At 44.3% G+C, this 19,066-nt stretch overlaps 3 protein-coding genes across 4 annotated transcripts; 1 reads left to right on the forward strand and 2 right to left on the reverse strand.

The window, feature by feature from the left end:
• The first annotated feature begins 5,006 nt into the window (after positions 1-5,006).
• On the forward strand, positions 5,007-7,945 carry LOC115054770 (ankyrin repeat domain-containing protein SOWAHC-like). Its single transcript, XM_029520151.1, has one exon. The coding sequence runs from the start codon at positions 5,098-5,100 to the stop codon at positions 6,739-6,741; it is 1,644 nt and encodes a 547-aa protein (XP_029376011.1). The 5' UTR covers positions 5,007-5,097; the 3' UTR covers positions 6,742-7,945.
• A 416-nt stretch (positions 7,946-8,361) lies between these two features.
• On the reverse strand, positions 8,362-18,141 carry dhrsx (dehydrogenase/reductase (SDR family) X-linked). Of its 2 annotated transcripts, XM_029520165.1 has the most exons (7): positions 18,010-18,141; positions 12,051-12,158; positions 11,647-11,715; positions 10,868-10,969; positions 10,561-10,768; positions 9,555-9,762; positions 8,362-8,928 (listed from the first exon to the last, which is right to left on the reverse strand). In XM_029520165.1, exons 1-7 carry the CDS (start codon positions 18,107-18,109, stop codon positions 8,722-8,724), a joined length of 1,002 nt encoding a protein of 333 aa, XP_029376025.1. In that variant the 5' UTR covers positions 18,110-18,141; the 3' UTR covers positions 8,362-8,721. The 2 variants fall into 2 exon arrangements, with proteins under 2 accessions (XP_029376025.1, XP_029376034.1); XM_029520174.1 differs by lacking the exon at positions 12,051-12,158 and having other exon boundaries at positions 18,010-18,138.
• Positions 12,693-18,108, reverse strand: LOC115054760 (zinc finger BED domain-containing protein 1-like). Its single transcript, XM_029520140.1, has 2 exons — positions 18,010-18,108; positions 12,693-15,519 (listed from the first exon to the last, which is right to left on the reverse strand). Exon 2 carries the CDS (start codon positions 15,468-15,470, stop codon positions 13,419-13,421), a length of 2,052 nt encoding a protein of 683 aa, XP_029376000.1. The 5' UTR covers positions 15,471-15,519; positions 18,010-18,108; the 3' UTR covers positions 12,693-13,418.
• Positions 18,142-19,066: the final 925 nt, after the last annotated feature.

Here is a 19,066-nt window from a genome sequence, read left to right on the forward strand (position 1 = left end):
GCACAGCTGATGATTTGGGAAAGTACCGAGGGAAAGGCTCACGGGATAACTAAAGGCAGGTGCAGGTTTTTGGATACACATTTCAGGCCCAAGCAGGCTGCATCTGCATGTACATGAGGTTTTTATTATTATTATTATTTCTCATCACACATTACTATTAGTTATAAAATATATTAAATATTAAGGCAAACCTATTGGTTCATAGGGGTTGTATAATAAAAAGGCTCACGGGACAACTAAAGGCAGGTGCAGAGGCTGCATGATGTCCAAAAGCCTGCTCATCCTGTAGAGTGGCCTTGATGTTAAAAAACAAGCAACTTTTGCCACGATTAGATTCATGAAAGATGACTTCATTCTGGGTTGTGACCTCGGAAGAAGACAAGAGGGGCCTCGGGGATACATGAGCAGGCGTTTGAGAAACTGTGAGTTTGGGTCTCTGTCTCTGCCAGTCAGTGTGTATTCAGACACCACTCAAACAAAAAATGGCGTTGTTAAAACAGTACGTTTCTCCAAAAAAGCATTCTGAGAAGAAAGTGGGGAAAAGGACAATGAAACAGGGTGAAGAAAGCATTGAAGTATGAAAAGTGGAAAAAAAAATAGATACACTACAAAAGCAACGGGACACTGAACAAGGTTAAAGTTGTAACACAATTTACCTATGAGCTGAACACAACATTGAATGAACCACACTTTTTTTTAGAAGACAGAAATAATTAACTGAAAAAAAAAAACAGCTTCAATAAGTATGAACATAGGAAACCCTAACCCTAACTAAAGATACCAAACTGGACCAGAAAAAAAAAAAAAAAAAAAGCCCACACACAACAAACATTTACAATGTAAATTCCACAACAGCATGAAGTCCACACAGACTTACATCCACAAACTAAACAAACCAGTCAATACACTTTACATTTCATTTAGACATGTAAATAGGCAACAAAAAACAAACAAACTTGTATTCAAAACAATTCCCCCCAATCTAGTGACCTAAAACTAAAGACTGCACACAAGCGGCAGCAAGTCACAGCCAACAAACAACCTCACTCAACACTACACAAACCATTAACCAGGCCAGAGCAAACTATACAGCAACAACCAAACAGGGCTAAAGGAGCACAGACAATCCTAAAAAAAAAAAACTAAACTAAATGAACAAAAAAAAAAAAACCCACAACACACCACAAACACAAAACAAATGTAAGAGCGACACCAACATTTCACTGCAATCACATCATAATCAATTATTATATTTCGGCCTTGTACATACCCTATGCATCATCATCCAGGAGAGGAGGATCATCATCATCATCATCATCATCCAGAGAAGGAGGAGCTGCAGCAGCAGGAGGAGCATCATCATCATCATCATCATCCAGAGAAGGAGGAGCTGCAGCAGGAGGAGGAGGAGCATCATCATCATCATCCAGAGAAGGAGGAGCTGCAGCAGGAGGAGGAGGAGGAGGAGCATCATCATCATCCAGAGAAGGAGGAGCTGCAGCAGGAGGAGGAGGAGCATCATCATCATCCAGAGAAGGAGGAGCTGCAGCAGGAGGAGGAGGAGCATCATCATCATCATCCAGAGACGGAGGAGCTGCAGCAGGAGGAGGAGGAGCATCATCATCATCATCCAGAGACGGAGGAGCTGCAGCAGGAGGAGGAGGAGCATCATCATCATCCAGAGAAGGAGGAGCTGCAGCAGGAGGAGGAGGAGGAGCATCATCATCATCATCATCCAGAGAAGGAGGAGCTGCAGCAGGAGGAGGAGGAGGAGCATCATCATCATCATCATCCAGAGAAGGAGGAGCAGCTGCAGCAGGAGGAGGAGGAGCATCATCATCATCATTCAGAGAAGGAGGAGCTGCAGCAGCAGGAGGAGGAGCTTCATCATCATCATCATCCAGAGAAGGAGGAGCTGCAGCAGCAGGAGGAGGAGGAGCATCATCATCATCATTCAGAGAAGGAGGAGCTGCAGCAGCAGGAGGAGGAGGAGCATCATCATCATCATTCAGAGAAGGAGGAGCTGCAGCAGGAGGAGGAGGAGGAGCATCATCATCATCATTCAGAGAAGGAGGAGCTGCAGCAGGAGGAGGAGGAGGAGGAGCATCATCATCATCCAGAGAAGGAGGAGCTGCAGCAGGAGGAGGAGGAGGAGGAGCATCATCATCATCATCATTCAGAGAAGGAGGAGCTGCAGCAGGAGGAGGAGGAGGAGGAGCATCATCATCATCCAGAGAAGGAGGAGCTGCAGCAGCAGGAGGAGGAGGAGGAGCATCATCATCATCATCCAGAGAAGGAGGAGCTGCTGCAGCAGGAGGAGGAGGAGCATCATCATCATCATCATCATCATCATCCAGAGAAGGAGGAGCAGCAGCAGCAGGAGGAGGAGCATCATCATCATCATCCAGAGAAGAAGGAGCTGCTGCAGCCTCACAGTGGCTGGGAGAGAGTCTTCCATCTACAGGCCGCTGAAAGGACAAACAGCCAGCCACGGAGACAAACAACTGCTCCGAATTGAATGAGAACATCAACTCACCACACCGTCTGTTTTCTTCAGACAGGAGGCAGCAGCGCTGCAAGAGACCCCCCAGTTGTCCAGCGTTTCAGAAAGTGAAGAGACTGTTAGGCTTTGGCAGAGGTTGTCCTCATTCGTTGTTTTTGTGCGTGTGTGTGTATCACTTTGTCACTCACATCCACGCAAAGACATTAACATTTTAACATCAGGGCACAGTTCAACTAGATTCAAGATTAAGTGAAGAACTGCTGTTGAAGTTCAAGGAATTTCTTACGCACACTATTTATTGATTATTTATTTATTTGTTTATTTTTAATCTATTCCTTTCTCACTTACATGCACAGTTTGCACAGGGTTGCTGCACGCCATTTGCATTTCACTGTGGGTGCACATGACCGCTCAAAAATGGATTTAATCACAAAATAAGACAGGATTCATATTTATTTCATACAACCCTTTTGTTTTGTTTCAATAATAAAAAATGTTCATACTTTTTTTTTTTTTTTTTTTTTTTTAATAAATTTTTGTATTGGCCAAATTATGTCGTGACATATTTCAGCCACTAAGGGGGGGCAGTGAGAGTAGATAGTGAGAGTAGCCTGATTTTTATATTTCCATTGTTATTGTGGGTAAAAAGACCCACACACGTTTGTGCGGCATTGATTAAAGGAGAACTCCGGCCATTTTCCACCTCAACAAGGAGAGAAAAACTCTCAGAAGAACTTTTTCCTGCAGACATTGCTCATTATTTTAGTTTATGGAATAATTCCCGTTGAAATACCTCTCTGACTGTATTGCTATCCAAAATGTATTTTATTTCGACCACGTTGAAATGCAATCATTTTCAGAGTTTTGCATTTGTTATTGAAGCGATTGTGGCGTTCTGCGTTGCTGTGATTTCATTAAGTGATTTATTTGAGTCACTTGGTTGTTTTTTTTGGTCACTTTTTTAAGACAAAAAGCTGTATACAAAAAAAAAAAAAAATACAACGTTAAAAACAATTTGATTGAACAATAAAGTGTTTGTTTCTCAAAGAATGTGTTCTGGGTATTAATCAAAAATGTTTTCAGAGCATTTTTTTTTTGTATTTTAAGCAATTAATGCATTATATATATATTCAATTATGACAGTTTACATTTTCATTTGAGACAATTCTAAAAAAAAGTTTACATGAAGTTAAAACCTTCAGGTTAATCTGAAAGGATTGGACCCAACTTTATTTTTTTTTAATTTCGGACAAATTAAAATTGATTGATTGATTGTTTTCCTTCGCCATTAGAACTTAGTTTACTTTAAGTTAAAAGATTCGAGCGAAACTTGAATGAATTATTTACATTGAATCAATGCTAAAATATTAGGTGTGACCGATTTTTATTTTTTTTTTTACTTTGATCCAATGTTTAATTTTTTCTTTTCATGAACATGAGAAGTATATTATGTGAAAATAATAATAATGATTTTTAAACAATCTGAACGATATGCCAAAACACGACCTCACCTCTTCTAGTCTTCATCTATTTATTTCAAAACGTTAATTGAAGCTTATTCAATGCTTCTGCAGCGTGTTCCGCAAATTAACTATTAACTAAATTAAAAATTTGATTTTGAGATCTTTCTTCAATATACGAACTCATCTATCGTATGTTTTTTCAGAATTATTGCTGTTTAGAAATCACTCCGAAAGGACGCTTGGACAACTTTATTCCAACTCCAGATTTTTTGATTTATTTGATTTTTATTTTTGTCTTCTTTGGTGAATATTTGAGTGGAGCTCCAGCAGGTGGAGAGCCCTTCAAAGACAGAAAGAGACAGGTTAGGTGCTGCACAAATGAGGAAAAACCAATTTCCTTGGTGGAGTAGTGCATCTGTCAAAAAACCGAAAAGAGAAATGAACGAATTACTTAAAAAAACCGTTTTAATTTCACTTCATTTAATCGTTATTTACTTTATTTACTTTTATTTGTGTTCAAACACTTCATTTTTAAATACATGCAGCCGCTTGTAAATCAAAGAACTAATAAAATAAAAAACATCAGGTAAATGTTTTGTTTTGTTTTGTTTTAACCACAAATGAATATTACCGTCTGCTTCTTCCGAGTTGTTTCTGAGTCCATATATATATATATAGTATAAATATATATATTTATAAAAATATATTTTATGGCATTTTCAGAACATAGACAACAAACAAGTTATTTGTATTTTAAACGATATTTCAGTCAAAAATTGAAATTAAATAATATTGCTTGATTTTGATATTTTTAGCTTTAATAAAGCAACAAAAGTATAATCATAATTATCATTAAGTTTAACGGCGGGCTTTTATTTTGAATATGTTTATATTTCCGTTTTCGGTCGGAGTGTTTTTAACTGTAACCTAGCAACGGCCGTGACTTGTCCACGTGTCCAGAGCTGTCTCTCTTGAGCCGGTTCTGGTTGCTATGGAGACGCCAGCTCGACCGAACCAGACTGGTTGTTGGTGACGTCTAATCCCGGCATGGCGAGGCAGGAGGAGGACCGAGCGGGTTGAGGTGACATGTTTATGCCCCCGCCATAAAAATAAAAATAAAAATAAAAAAATATGGAGTTCTGTCGAGAGGATATTGTGGACTTTCTGAAGGAGCGGGGCGGCAGAGCGAGGAGCGCCGAGCTGACGGGGCACTTCAGGGCCGCGCTCCTGCTGCCGGAGCCCGGGAAGATGGCGGCGGCGAGGGACGCGTTCAAGACCTGCGTGGACGGCGTCGCCTTCGTGAAGGCGGAAAACGGGGTTAAATATGTCTGCCTGAGGAAGAAGTACAGAGGGGCGACAGCGGGGACGGGAGCGGGACAAGCTCTGAGCGGCTGCGGAGGAAGAGGGGGAGGAGGAGAAGGAGGAGGAGGAGGAGGAGGAGGAATCGGCCGGCCGGCAGCGGAGAGACGACCGGGCTCAGGTTACGGAAGTGACAGCCAGGTGAGGGCTCCCGCGTCGCCTCCGGAGTTTGTTTGGACGGTTGAGGAGGTGGACTGCGGCCAGATGGGCAACACGGATAGTGTCTCCACGAAGCGGGGGTCTGAATCTGAATCGGGATCGGGATCGGTGTCGGGGACTTGGACCGGGGGAGCGCCTGAAATACCTGAAATCGCGGTGATCGAGGCGTCGCCTCTCCCAGCTGAGGCATCCGTGTTCGACCTGCCCGGGCCCGCAGGAAGCTGCCATACCGGAGGGTTAGACTCCGCTCCTGCCGGACTCAGTCCTGCAGACTCGCAGGTAGGCCCGGGAGAGGCGGACCAGCACAGGGGGCCAGATTCAGATGGGGAGCAGTCCGATGCGCCCAGCCTGTGCGGCAGCGATGACAACGGCACCCCCACCAGCAGCCGCAGGCACTTCATCCAGGTCATGATGAACACCTCCCCCCAGGTGAGGCGAAGCATGGTCCTGCGCAGGTCACTCCACCTGGCCTCCAGGAGCGACAGTGACTCGGCCTCCCTGGTCTCCTCCAACCCGGATGAGGAAAGGACCTCCATCGCTCTGGACCCCCTGGAACACGAATGGATGATGTGTGCTTCGGACGCCGAGTGGAGGGACCTCCAGCGCCTCCTCGGCAGCGAGCCCAGCCTGATCCTGAGGAAGGATTTCGTCACGGGCTTCACCTGCCTGCACTGGGCTGCGAAGCATGGCAAGCCCGAGCTCATAGCACTGATCGGCAACTTCGCCAAGCAGCACCACATCCCCATCAGCGTTGACGTCCGATCCAACGCCGGCTACACCCCGTTGCACTTGGCAGCCATGCACAACCACATGGACGTGGTGAAGCTGCTGGTGGGGGCCTACGATGCTGACGTGGAGATCAGGGACTACAATGGGAAGAAGGCCTGCCAGTACCTCACTGATGCAAGCGTGGACATCCAGGACATCATAGGGGCTTATGAGCAATCAGGAACAGAGAGCCAGTGCTGCGAGGATGGCCGCCGCTGGAGGTTCTCCAAGGTTCTCCAGTCTAACCTGAAGCCCCTCAGGCTGCTGAACCCCGCCGACTGCGACCCTGCGGACGAGGAGGGCCGGCCCAGACAGAAACCCCTCAGGAGGAGGTCTTCTCTCAGCAGGATGAAGCCCAAACTGCAGCAGCTCCGATGGAGGGCCTCGCAGATCCTCCACAACGCGTCACACCAAGATGGCGAAGAAGAACAGGAGGAGTCCACGAAAGGCGCCTTTATGTCCAGACCCAAGACACATTTCTTTGGGTGAGACCAACAGACATACAGGACAAATCTTTATAGAGACTGGGCCAACAGAACAAGCAAGAAGTTGAGTTGGGATTGATTATTATTATTATTATTTTTTTTTTTTTAATTATGAGCACTATCTGAAAGGGTCATTATTTTTTTAATGGCAAACATATATATATTTTTAATCCTTAATAGCCAGAGAGATTGAACAAATATTTCCCCTAAATATGCTGCTTACTGTGTAGTTTTGGCTCAGCAGGCACAGCTGCACACGGTGCTACAGGATTATCAGTCAGAGAAGAAGAGAAAAGGCAGTTCTGCCGTTGAATCTAATCATTTGTTGTCAGTCTGCCTCGATCCCTGCAGGCAAAATTCCACGGGCGCAAGGTCTTCTGGTGATTTCACTTTTCCGACCTTAGAGGACCAGAAACATGTGGATTTCAGCATTTTCGCTATTTAGTAGTTCCACTTCTTTTCTTTGGATGTAAAGGGCTAAACTGGAAACTGGATCCACTCATTTGTCACAGCTCAGGACTTAAAGTTGACAAATTGTTTACTTACTTTACAGGGACACTGTAAAAGCACATTGTTCCACGAGTACAGCTTACACCGTGGACATTTTTTTGGGTTTATGCAAAGTTTGAAATTAGTAAGGCCTGTGACAGAAAGGAGGAATTCAGTGGTTTGTCTCATCTTTTTCTCTTTTTTTTTTTTTCTTTTCCATTGGATCTCTCTCTCGCTCTCTCGTCTCTCTTGTTTAAAAGCTGAGTGTCCAATGTTGAGTTTTTCAAAACCTCAGGACCGCTGAAAAGACTTTTTATTCAGCATCAAACTTCTTTTTTTTATTAGTTTTCTATCAAATTGAAAGCAAACCTTTCTAATTTTCTACTCTAACTCACTGTAGGAGCTAGCACGGTAACCTCCACCATTGTACCGTACCATAATTTGAATTGCACTGTTGATGTTTGTTTGTCTAATGAAATAAAATCGACATAGTCGCATTTCCAACATTTAATCAATCTCACCGGCTTTTACAGACTGAATTCTGGGTATTTATTGGGGGGAGGGGGGGTTGTACCTTGTTAGACCTGATTACAGCTGTTCTGGTTTTCTAATCATCTCGGATGTCAAATGTGATTCAATAACTTGTCCAAATTAATAACAACATTGAGGACGCAAAAAGGAAATGATTGCTCTGAAGAAAGTGGCAATATTACCATGGCAACAGAAGAAGGCACTCAAAGCGTTGATCTATGCAATCAGATAATATAATTTTGGACATTTGATTGGAATAGAAACTATATATAGCACATTGCAGGATTAAGTTAACAACAGGCCACACTTAAGAAATGAAAAAAATGTCAAACTAAATAAAATCGCATTCTTATCCGGGACAACACAAAGTGTTGCGTTGCATCATAAGAGGCACACATTGCCATTTGGACATTGCACATTTAAAAGGAAAGAAACAAAAACGGTCATTTTGTGGTCACACTTCCTTATCATGACAATAATCAATAACTGTAGCACCCACTGAGATCACAATAACACAATAAAGTGCAATTTCACGATAGACAAGTACTTGGAAAACACACATCCAACATTTCATAGACAGTGTAAGTCTTATCTATATATTGGCTTTTTTTTTTTTTTTTTTTTTTAAATCACAAATATATATATTTATATGATTAAAAACATCAGTGGAGTCAATTGTGGATGAAAACACTGTTAAGGCATTGTGGTTGTGCACGAGCTCAGACGGCGCTTCTATAATGCGATTAAACGTAAACATACATGATTATAAAACATCCTGAAGCTCTTCTACTCGAGTTAGTGGCTGTAGACGTTCAGTGACTTTGAACTGGACCGAGATAAAAAATGAAAACGTAGATACAGCTTATAGTTCCCTATCTGTACCTGCTGATGAGATGAGACACGCACACCTCTCAAATGTGAGGAGAGAAAAAAAGGGAACGAAATGGATGAGGCGGGTCCGTTGTCAGCGATGCCCGTCCGAAGCGCGCCAAGCCTCCCGGAAGCCCGTGAGCTCGCAGCTCTTCTTCCACAGCTCGGCCTGGAGCTGCGAGTCGTAGGAGAGGTCGGAGGACCGCGTCTTCTGCCCGTTGTACACGTAGCAGCCGCCCACGCCTTCCATCTCGGCGGCGGCCGCGACGTAGATGGCTGTGGACGCTCCCTCTGCTGGAGTCTGTGAGGGACAAACAAGAAGAAGAAAAAGGCGACTCCGGCATCTGCGACCATCTACTTGAACTCAATCTAGCAGTCGTGTGGGCTTCGAATGAATCTGGTCCGCCTCAGTCCAGACCGTTCTGGTGTTTTGGCCCTAACTGGATAAAAACTGACTAAATTTGATGATGACAAATGACTTTTTTGTTTGTTTTTTGAGTTAAAAGGCCCCCCCAGAAGAACAAGTAAAAGGAGGACTGCCGTTCTCCTGTTTTTGGACAGATCTGGGCTGTGAACTCGACCAGACTGCAAAAAGCTGTTTTTCTTAGAGCTCAGCTTAGCAAGCATTTGTTTGGTTGTTTGTAACCCCCCAACTTCTCTGTCCCTCTCTCGCTCCGTCCCTCTCTCTCTCTCCCCCTCTCCCTCCCTCCCTCAAGTGCCTTGATGTGACTTTATGATTTGGCGCTATACAAATAAATCTGTTTTTGATTTGAGCGGCACATTTAGAAACTTCAGGCACATCAACAAGTTTCAGTAGGAGCAGTGGAAAGGGGTCACCCAAAAGCTGCTAAAAGGACTCAGATAGGTCAGTCAGTGGGGAGCTATTTGTCTGAAGTGTCGGAAAAGTCTCATCTTAGTTGACTGTACCCTGAACAAAATCTTGGCCACTGGCTTCTTCATGGCCTGTGCGAGCGTCCAGAGGTTGTTGTACAGGGCCGTGTCCACCATGCCGGGGTCCACGGCGTTGACGGTCACGGGAAAGCCCCCGGCGGTCAGCTGCTCCTGCAGGTAGTAGGTGAAGAGGACCAGGGCCAGTTTGCTTTGAGAGTAGGCACCATGAGAACTGTAGCAGACCCTGGAGACGGACGAGGGAAGGGGGGGTTTAATTAAAATTCAAACAGATGATGTTTATATCTGTATTTTTAATTAATAAAAGTATTTTTACACAGATGATTTTAAAATCTTTCTAAAGAGAAAGAGAGAGAGAGAGATCTGCTTTTTCTCAGAAGCATTGATTGCTTAACAGGATTTTCCCCTCCGTACCCTCGCTGCCAGTTCAGGTTCAACCTCATTCCTGTGGATTTGAAATTCCGAGGGAGGGAGGGAGGGAGAGAGAGAGAAAGCGAGAGAGAGAGAGATAACTACAGACAGAGAGACACAGAGAGAGAGAGAGAGACAGACAGACATAACTAGAGACAGAGAGACAGAGATAAAGAGAGAGAGAGAGAGAGAGAGAGAGAGAGAGAGAGAGAGACAGACAGAAAGAGAGAGAGAGAGACAGAGAGAGAGAGAGAGAGAGAGAGAGAGACAGAGATAAAGAGAGAGAGAGAGAGAGACAGACAGACAGATAGATAGATGAAGAGAGAGAGAGAGAGACAGAGACAGAAAGAGACAGAGCGAGAGAGAGACAGAGATAAAGAGAGAGAGAGAGAGAACTGGAGAGAGAGAGCGAGAGAGAGACAGAGATAAAGAGCGAAAGAGAGAGAGACAGAGAGAGAGAGAGAGAGAGAGAGAGAACACAGCACCAGGGCTACAATCCTGCCTGCGATTGTTGGACTTGCTGCAGCTTTGCAAATAATTTTTTTGTGGTAGCAAAATAAAAGAGCGTCGTGAATGAAAGCTGGCCAACGCCACATTTGAAGGTTTCCCCTACCTCCTGTTCAGGTCCTCCATGTCCACGACTCCCGCGTAATGCGTGGCCGAGGACATGTTGATGATTCTGGAGCAGCAGCCCGGTCGTGCTGACTTCTTCAGGACGTCCAGGAGCAGGTTGGTCAGCAGAAAGTGGCCTAGGTAGTTGAGAGCGAAGTGGAACTCGAAGCCGTCGACCGTCCGCGTCTCGGGAACGAGCATGGTCCCGGCTGCGGGCGTGCCGGGGACAGCCGGGCAGAGGGGGGAGAAGTCGCTCAGCACTTTATCAGAACTCTGCGATAACAGCCGGTCGCCTAATCAAGTCTTACCATTGTTGACCAGAACGTGGAGGGGAAGGCCTCTGGACTTGAACGCCTGAACGAACTGCCGCACCGATTGCAGCGAGGTCAGATCCACGAAGACGAACTCCACTGCGATGACAGAATGGTTTTTGGACACATTAAACCTTTTTTTTTTTTTGTTCTCCCCCCCCCAATACCGTTTCTGATAGTCGTACATTTTCACAGACGCACTGACGTCCAAGCGGCAGCTCTTGAGCAGTTTGGTGAAGAATAAAATGAACTTTTTGCTTTCACTTTGACATGAATAGTTGTCTTTAAAAATTCTTACAGAAATCAAAAAGTCTATTTCTTCAGCTACATGATTGGAGTACGTATGTTTTGGTGCTAAATCCTCGGAAGGGACGGTGTTTTTGCCAATAAATAAATAAATAAATAAATCTGAAATCAACATCAGCCTTTTCTGAAAGCGTCATCTGCCTCGCGTGACTTTCAATAGCCGATGACGTTTGTGCATTCGGTCAAATAATATGTTTACCTGTTGGGGCCAAATGGTGAAAGACGTTATTCTCTACATTTGATCACTTGTCTGCCTTTTTAAAAAATTTTTTTTTTTATTTTATTCAAAGTACAATTTGCACTCCCAGTTGCCCAATTTTACCTTTAAGTATAAACACAAGTTTGGCTGGTTGTTTCTCTCTGTAGATCTCCATATGGATGGATTTCTGATCCATTTGTTGACCCCCCCCCCCAAAAAAAAAAAAAAAAAGAAAAAAGAAAAAACAAATAAACAATATAATCATAATTACCTTTCCCCTTGCAGCCTTCCTCATAAATCTTGCCAACGGCCTCTCTGCCCTCGTCTCTCTCGTTCCCAGCTGGGGGGTGATGGAGATCAGACAAAAAAATAAAATAAAATAAAATGAAATAAAAAAAATAAATAAAAAATATTGATGTGCAGTAGACAACCACTCCAACCGTGCAACTAACTGCCCGTGGATGAAGTTGAAAATAAATTACTGCCTGCTTCCGTGATGACCTTTCCTCCAGTAATCCAAAAACAAAATTGCCTAAATGTGCGGAGCAAAGCAGATTTTCCTCAATTATACTGCATATGTCTGCTTTATTTGTTCAGCTAGCCAGTTAGAGATGTGTGAGGCTGAAAGCAGGGTGGATGAGCAGCAGCTGCCGACGTGATCGGACAGTAGCCTACCTACGATAACATGCATGCCAAGGCCCGCCAGGTGTCTCGCTGTCTCTAAACCCATTCCTCTGGTGCCCCCCGTCACAATGGCAACCCTTCCGTTTTGCTTGGGCAAGACTGCGTGAAGGGGGAAGAGAGCGCACCACGTGAGAACACGAAAACAAGCCTTCAAATCAGCGTCAAAGCAAAACTCCTTGGAATTCAAAACAATGTCCGAGCATCAACCAGTCAGAGAGAGTTTCAGAATAAAAGTCTTTTACTTTTTCTTTTTTTTCTTTTTTTTTTATAAACACACATATGTGTTCCTGTGTAGTGTAATTACTTTCCGTTATGCATCCTGGTAAAGAAGTCAAAGTGCAACAGACATGGCCAAAAAAAAAAAATACAACAAAAAAAAACAGACAATTCACTCACAGCTATTGCTGTTACAATAACTGGCGGCGGATTTCTTTTTCAATCCAATAGAAACATACCATGGATGATTCTTGCTGTTACGTCGACTACAATAAACAACATTTTCTGTACAAGTTCGACAATTTGAGAACACAACTCTGATGGAGGAACAACAATCTTCAGTCTTAGGTAGAGGTTTTTTTTTTTTGTACAAAAACAAAATATCTTAGAAAAAATACGTAGTGCTGATTTATAGGCTTTTTTTTTTTTTTTTTTTTTTTTTTAAGATTTACATTTTTTTTTTTTGTGACTAATACAGAGAGCCTGAGTCGGAGTCTCAGGTAAGACTGGAAGCAACGGGAGTAATCTAGCTTGCCTTTGTCCAAAGTAAAAACCCCAGTCCGTGCGGCGGACCTACTTGTCCGCTGGCTGAATTTCTGTTAATCCGAGAGAGTGGCGAGAGATGATGCCTACGAGACGCCGCCCCCATTACTTAGGTTTCCTACCGAGCTGCCGCACGTTCCCTGATGCTGAGCCATCTGGGAAAAATCATCCAATACTTTTTCTCTAGTTTGGACCTAGTGTCATCTGCTAGCAGAGGTAAAAACATGCGGGTTTGGTTGTGTTATAGCTGGTACCGAGATTTCCTGTTAACGTATTATAAACAAGGCTTTAGTGCTTTAAAGCAGTTCCGAAGTCTGTTTTCTGAACTTTTGACAGCTGAGCCAGTTCTCCTGCTTCCAGTCTATGTTTGCCTAACATTCCCTGGCTCTGTCTCACTGACAGGAGAATGACACAATCGCCCAGATTGTAAAACGAGAGCACGAGTTCCTTTGAACTTTACCCTCCTCTTCCCTGGGTTACACAACACCTCTTCCATGGAGATATAGGCCGAGACTCACAGTGGGGTTATTAAGGGACCAACTGACGTGTCTGGATTTTTTAAATCAGTCATGCACATAGGTCTCTTACTTCAGAAAACATTCACTCAACAGGCTGACTCATAGTACTGCATCCTTCCCAAACATTGTCCATATCATCTTCACAGAGTTCTGCTTCGTAGTAGCTCCGCGAGTTCTCATACAAAAAGATTTGCTGATCTACCAGAGCCGGGGATATGCGGTTCCTCTTCCCACACAGGACGGTTCCAGAGGAACTGAACAGCCGGTGACAGGGTACGCTGGTGGCGGGAACGCACCAGTACTTCTGTAACACCTTAGGCAGGGTGGGCAACAAGGCTGCGTGACTCGACCACCAGAGTAAAGGATCTTCATTCAGACCGAGAACCCTCTGAGACTTGTAGTTGCTCAGTTCCTCTACCACCTGGGCATGCAGCTCCTCCTGGCTCTGGTCTGCTTCAGACTGGCAAAATATGGCAGCCAGAGGGTTGTCTTGGGTGGCACTGCAAGCTGAAGATCCTTGAAGCGGTGCCATTTTTTTGCTGGGCGGCTCCTGAGACAGCAAGGACAAATCATCAAGGCATGATTGGTCTGACATCTGCTTCTCTAGGATTGCCTTCGCTTCCTCGATGACGTTGCTCTCAACCTTGGAGCGTTCCTGAGCGGACAAAAAAGGCAGCTTCTTGTACCGGGGATCCAGGAATGTTGCAATGTTGAGGAATGTTGAAATCTCTTGCGATGGCGGTAAGTTTTGCAAATAAGTGGCTGACAGGACCTTGGAAACTACCTCTTTGGTCATGCTGATCTCTTTGATGTCGCCTTCCTTGAACTTGAGGTTGGTGCTCAACAGCATATGAAGTATAGGCCTTACCATGCTAATGGTGGGGTACCTGCAAGAAGTGATCATGTTAGTCACGACTTTGAAAGGCTGGAGCACTTCAATCAGGCCCTCCAGTAAAGTCCAGTCTGAGCCATCAAAGCTGAAGTGATGGCTGCTGGAACTCTCCACAAGCGTCGCAGTCACAGCAGCTTGTTGGTCTTTTAGCCTTTGCAACATTGCTAACGTGGCCAACCAGGACATACCCTTGTCCGTGACAAGCTCACAATGAGCGAGGCCATGCTGTTTCTGTTTCTCCCTCAGCAGATACGCGGTGTGCTCTCTAAAATGATGGACAAGTTTGCGACAGCACCCCAAGAAGCTGTCGACCCGCGGCAGCTGGAAGGCGTCGTCCATTGCGCGATTGATGGTGTGCCCGAAGCAAGGCATTTCCACTGACAGCTCTAGGAGTGAGCATGCTTTGACTATGTCTACCGAACCATTAGTGGTGGCGCCACTGACCTTATGGGTTATCCCCCATTCGACGAACGTCTCGTACATCGCCCTGGTAATATTCTCTGCTGTGTTTTCCTCTTGGACCTCAAACGTCTTGAGGCACATGTTGGTCATGGAGAAACCGGCTGTGGCGTTGTAGTTAACGGAATGCATAGAGAGCGAGATGTACGTTCTGTTCTGGGTTTGACTCTGCCAGAGATCCGTAGTGACGCCACAGTTCATGACCCCAGTGAGCTCACTGAAGACTTTGTCCCGGGTACGACAATACAGCTGCGGAACCAATTTAACGGCCAGTTCGCTTTTGCTGGGCGGGGAATACCCGGGGTCAATGGTACTCATTAGGGCCTTAAAGGTACGCTCTTCAACTACAGAGACCGGGTAAAGCCCCTCACAGATGAAATTGATAATAGCTACTGTAAGATCATTGTGTCGTCTATTTTCATAGTCAATGCTCTGCCTTAAGCTTGTGTCCTGGGACTGTAGCTGACCATGTTGACCTGAAGGCTCCGTCTTTATCCTGGAGTACGCCGTGGCAAACGCCTCGCGCATTTGGTCCGTGTTGCTTTTCACAAACTCGCTGAACTCTACGGGATGGTTCTTTTCGAGGTGGTAGGACAGATTGGAGGTGTTGCCGGAGTAAGCGATCTGGCTCATGCACACGCGACAGTATATTCGTTTCCAGTGCAAGATGCAGCCATCTGCATCCGTATCGAAGCCAAAGTATTTCCAGACTTTGCTCTTTGCTCGTGGGTGTGCGACCAGATTGAGACCAGAGCACGACGGTCCTGAACTTTTACCCTCCATCGGATCCTTTGCTGAGCGATCCACTTTGATGACTTCACCTAGAGCGCACCTAACAAGAACAGTGAAATAAACATTTGAGGATATTTACAGGTAGGTGAAAGCATCACAGCATTTGCAACCTGAAATAAGGAAGCCTGAAATCTTTTAGTCTGACGGCTGCTGAATGCTGCAAGGGGAGAAACAGTCCAATTAGTGTACTACATTTCCATGCACACAAAGTGTTGTTTTTTTTTTTTTTTTTTACAAACACAGGAATATGTCACTGACAATATAGGAACCATGTTAAAGTGGTCAATATCTGTGTTTTGTATATAAAGCCAGGTGATATGGGCTTTCAGACAGAACGCAGCAACGGCACCGCTGCATTATTTTCCCCGACGGCCACGGAAGGTTTGTTTCTGCACCGAGCCAAAGTGCACGCAGTCGGTGAAACTGATGTTGGTTGCTGAGAATGACTAAAAGAAGTTCCCCAGTACATGGATGTCTAAAAGATACGGCCGCCTGTTCTCTTCTATTTTTCATTTCTAATAACAAAAAATTTTACCACTTAACCAAAGGCACCGGAGCATTATTTGTCTCAAGGATGCAGAAAAAGTGGACCGTGACTTTTTCTTTTTAGAAGAAGAGATCTAACATCCCCTGTTTTGCCTACTGTACATTAGCCCCCTGTAATATCCAGAATATGCTCGCTGCTTGGTTTCTCTCTGTTTGACAAAGTAGCTAAGTATTTCCTGTATTAATTTATCTCGCTGATATTTCATGGGGGGGGAAAAAAAAAAAATCACAATGCAGACCTTTTAATTATTTTTTATGGTGCAGGACATCCCGTGTAACAAGCCTTTCAGAAATCTCCTCACTAACCACTAAGTGACGGACATTCTTTGAAAGCTAATAAGATTATGACCCCCCCCCCGCACCCCCGGAGGAATAATCAGCTCTTTGTCTGACTGCAGTGCATTATTTCTCACTCTGGCATCACATGCTTGAAACCTAAATTCCAATTTGGTTCGCGACTTAAAATCTTACAATCAAAGACTGTTTGCTCCAGAACATGACAGAAAAACAGAGCAGCAGCTTTTCTTTTTTTTTTTCTACCCCCCCCCCACCCTCACATCTTTGGTCAATAGAGACCGAGCGACACTGACAAAGGAAGGACCAAAGTTGGGGGTGTAATCTCGCCTGTGTCAGGAACTAGGCTGCAATTATCAGTTCAGGAAGTTCAGCGGGATGGGGAGGAAGCGCAGTGCACACATCGAGTCCGTGAATTGATCTGAGGACAATTTGTAATTGCTCGCATTTTTGGTGCGTGCTAATGTGACACTATTTATGGGAAGTCAATTCTTCTACCTATACTATAAATAACCTCGAGAGAATGGGTGATTTATGCCTTTGTTAAATAGCGAGTGATGGCTCCATTGAACCAGCTATCAGAGTGCTCCCCAAAAAAATTAAAAAAAATTTAAAAATAAAAGAAATTAAAAAAAAAAAGTTTTCGGGTGCAGCCTAACATTTCACTCTGGAAAAAGGGGACACTTTGATGGTATGGAAACAAAAGGAGCCAAAAAGTACGACAGAAGCACCTCCCTGAATCTGGGGGGAAAAAAAATTAAATAAAAATAAAAGTTTGTGTCACCTGCTGGGGTTAATTCCCCCAAGTTCTTATTTGCTCTTGTTTCAGACTTGCAGAAACATTTGTGGGTTCCCTTATTTTCGCAGAAATGTCAAATTTCACACTGAGCGGATTAAACGGGATCAGCCGTTCTGTCTTCCCCACAGAAAGTCCAGACGTGGGTTTTCCCAGACCCTAAGGACAGGTCTTTCTTTATTCAGACAGGCAGGGAAATCCTCGTCAGCTCGTTTAATTTTCGAATACTATACGGGCTGGTGTTCCTTTTAACGTGCCATCGCTGTCTGTTTGACCAGCAGAAGTTCTCAAGAGGAAACATTTCATCAATGAGGCATTTAAATATACACGTTAAGAGTTGATTAAACTGATTGAGGAAACTTTTTCATTCATTAACAAAGTCTGCCAATAATCAGGATGTCTTCATGGTCTGGCATTGGGTAACAAGGTAAGAGTATCTTATCATAATCATCAAATGATGACATCATCATAGAAAATCTGTTGTTATAATAATTATTATTAATAATAATTATTAAAATCGGAACTATTCTAGAATATGCAAAATCAATCCGATCAAATTGCATATTTGCGAGCTGTGATTTGTGACTACAGTGTTTTGGCTTTCAGGAACAGCCGGCATGCTCTTCCCACCAAACTCCGTTCAAAATATCGTCGATTTAACGTTCAGCTGCGCGTCTGTCGTCAAACAATGATTTTTAATTCCGCATTAATATGATCAGATTTACGCCGAACTGACCGACATAATTACAAGATAAAAAAAACACTGTGAGGACAAATTTTATAATTCTTATTCGTCTGATGATGAGTGAACAATATCAGAAACTGTTCTTTTCCCCTACGGAAGCCGTCACGCAGAAGAAGTACGTCCTTAGTGCGGACGGAAATGTGACTGACCTGGTAACGTAAACGATTTGTTGAACATCTGATACACAAGCACTTTGATTCCGCACATGTAGAGTCTGAGGAGAGGAACCAACACTTGCAGCAGCCACATCCTCCCTGTGTCCCAGCGATCGGCTTCCCGGTTTCCCCCGTCTTCCCTTTGTCCGACACCGAAATGAGTCCGGGTGGGAACCTGCGCGGGATAAATCCCAAGTTCTCTGGTTCCGCCCCCAGCAAAAAAAAAAAAAAAAAAGCGTGATAAAAGGTCAAACAATGAGGTCACAGATTAAATGTTGAGACAAGGCATCTTATTTTCCTTGACCTAATTTTTTGCCTGTTATATCGAATGAATGTAATCAATCAGAGCCTCACGCTGTGGTTCATGGTGGAAAATATCCCCGGGTAAAGCCAGTAAACTCATTTGGCACGCCTTTTAACTCTGCAAATTTGTGATGTCACATGGGGCGGTGATCCGGCGCGTGCCTCGACCATTTGTATTAATGCCAATTGGTCAGGGTATCCATGCGGAACCCTGCCCATCACCAAAAATACCTGGAACCATGGAGGAATGGAAGAAGGTTCGCCTGGTCTGGGTAACACTCCCAACGGTTCAATGATCTGCAAAAGCACAACAACCACTCGAGGGTGTAGACTTTGACTCCAGATTCCCCGGATCCAGCACCTGGGAGACGTGCTATACAAACAAGTCTGATCCAGGAGGCCTCACCTGGACTTAAAGGATCTGGAAGGGGGTTTGTTTTGGCATAATGTAATTTAATGTAATGAAACTGCAAATGTATCTTTACTTTGGTTTGTTGGTTGTTCCTCTACATTCATTTGCCCATTGAAAAAGTGGTCAAGTTAGTTTTTGTGACTGTAACAGTTAAAATGACAAATAATTTGGCGCATAAGATGACTTCTATCTTAACCATTGCCTCAGTACTGTAATTTAAGCCCTCCACCCCTGAAATAAAACATGACAACACAGACAGCCGCTCTGCTCTGTGACTTGCATGATTGATGTGGCTGCAGTGTTTATGTCATATTCTCTTCCTGCCGCAGCCCTCCT

Source organism: Echeneis naucrates, chromosome 2, assembly GCF_900963305.1.
Source record: "Echeneis naucrates chromosome 2, fEcheNa1.1, whole genome shotgun sequence".
Classification (NCBI taxonomy): Eukaryota; Metazoa; Chordata; class Actinopteri; order Carangiformes; family Echeneidae; genus Echeneis; species Echeneis naucrates.

Coding starts and splice junctions, on each gene's coding strand:
- dhrsx (XM_029520165.1), bottom strand. CDS start 18,109: ATGTGGCTGCTGCAAGTGTTGGTTCCTCTCCTCAGACTCTACATGTGC. Junction 12,159..18,009: donor CAAATCGTTTACGTTACCAG/GTCAGTCACATT, acceptor CCCTTCACGCAG/TCTTGCCCAAGCAAAACGGA. Junction 10,769..10,867: donor CCACGTTCTGGTCAACAATG/GTAAGACTTGAT, acceptor GCACGCCCGCAG/CCGGGACCATGCTCGTTCCC.
- LOC115054760 (XM_029520140.1), bottom strand. CDS start 15,470: ATGGAGGGTAAAAGTTCAGGACCGTCGTGCTCTGGTCTCAATCTGGTC.
- LOC115054770 (XM_029520151.1), top strand. CDS start 5,098: ATGGAGTTCTGTCGAGAGGATATTGTGGACTTTCTGAAGGAGCGGGGC.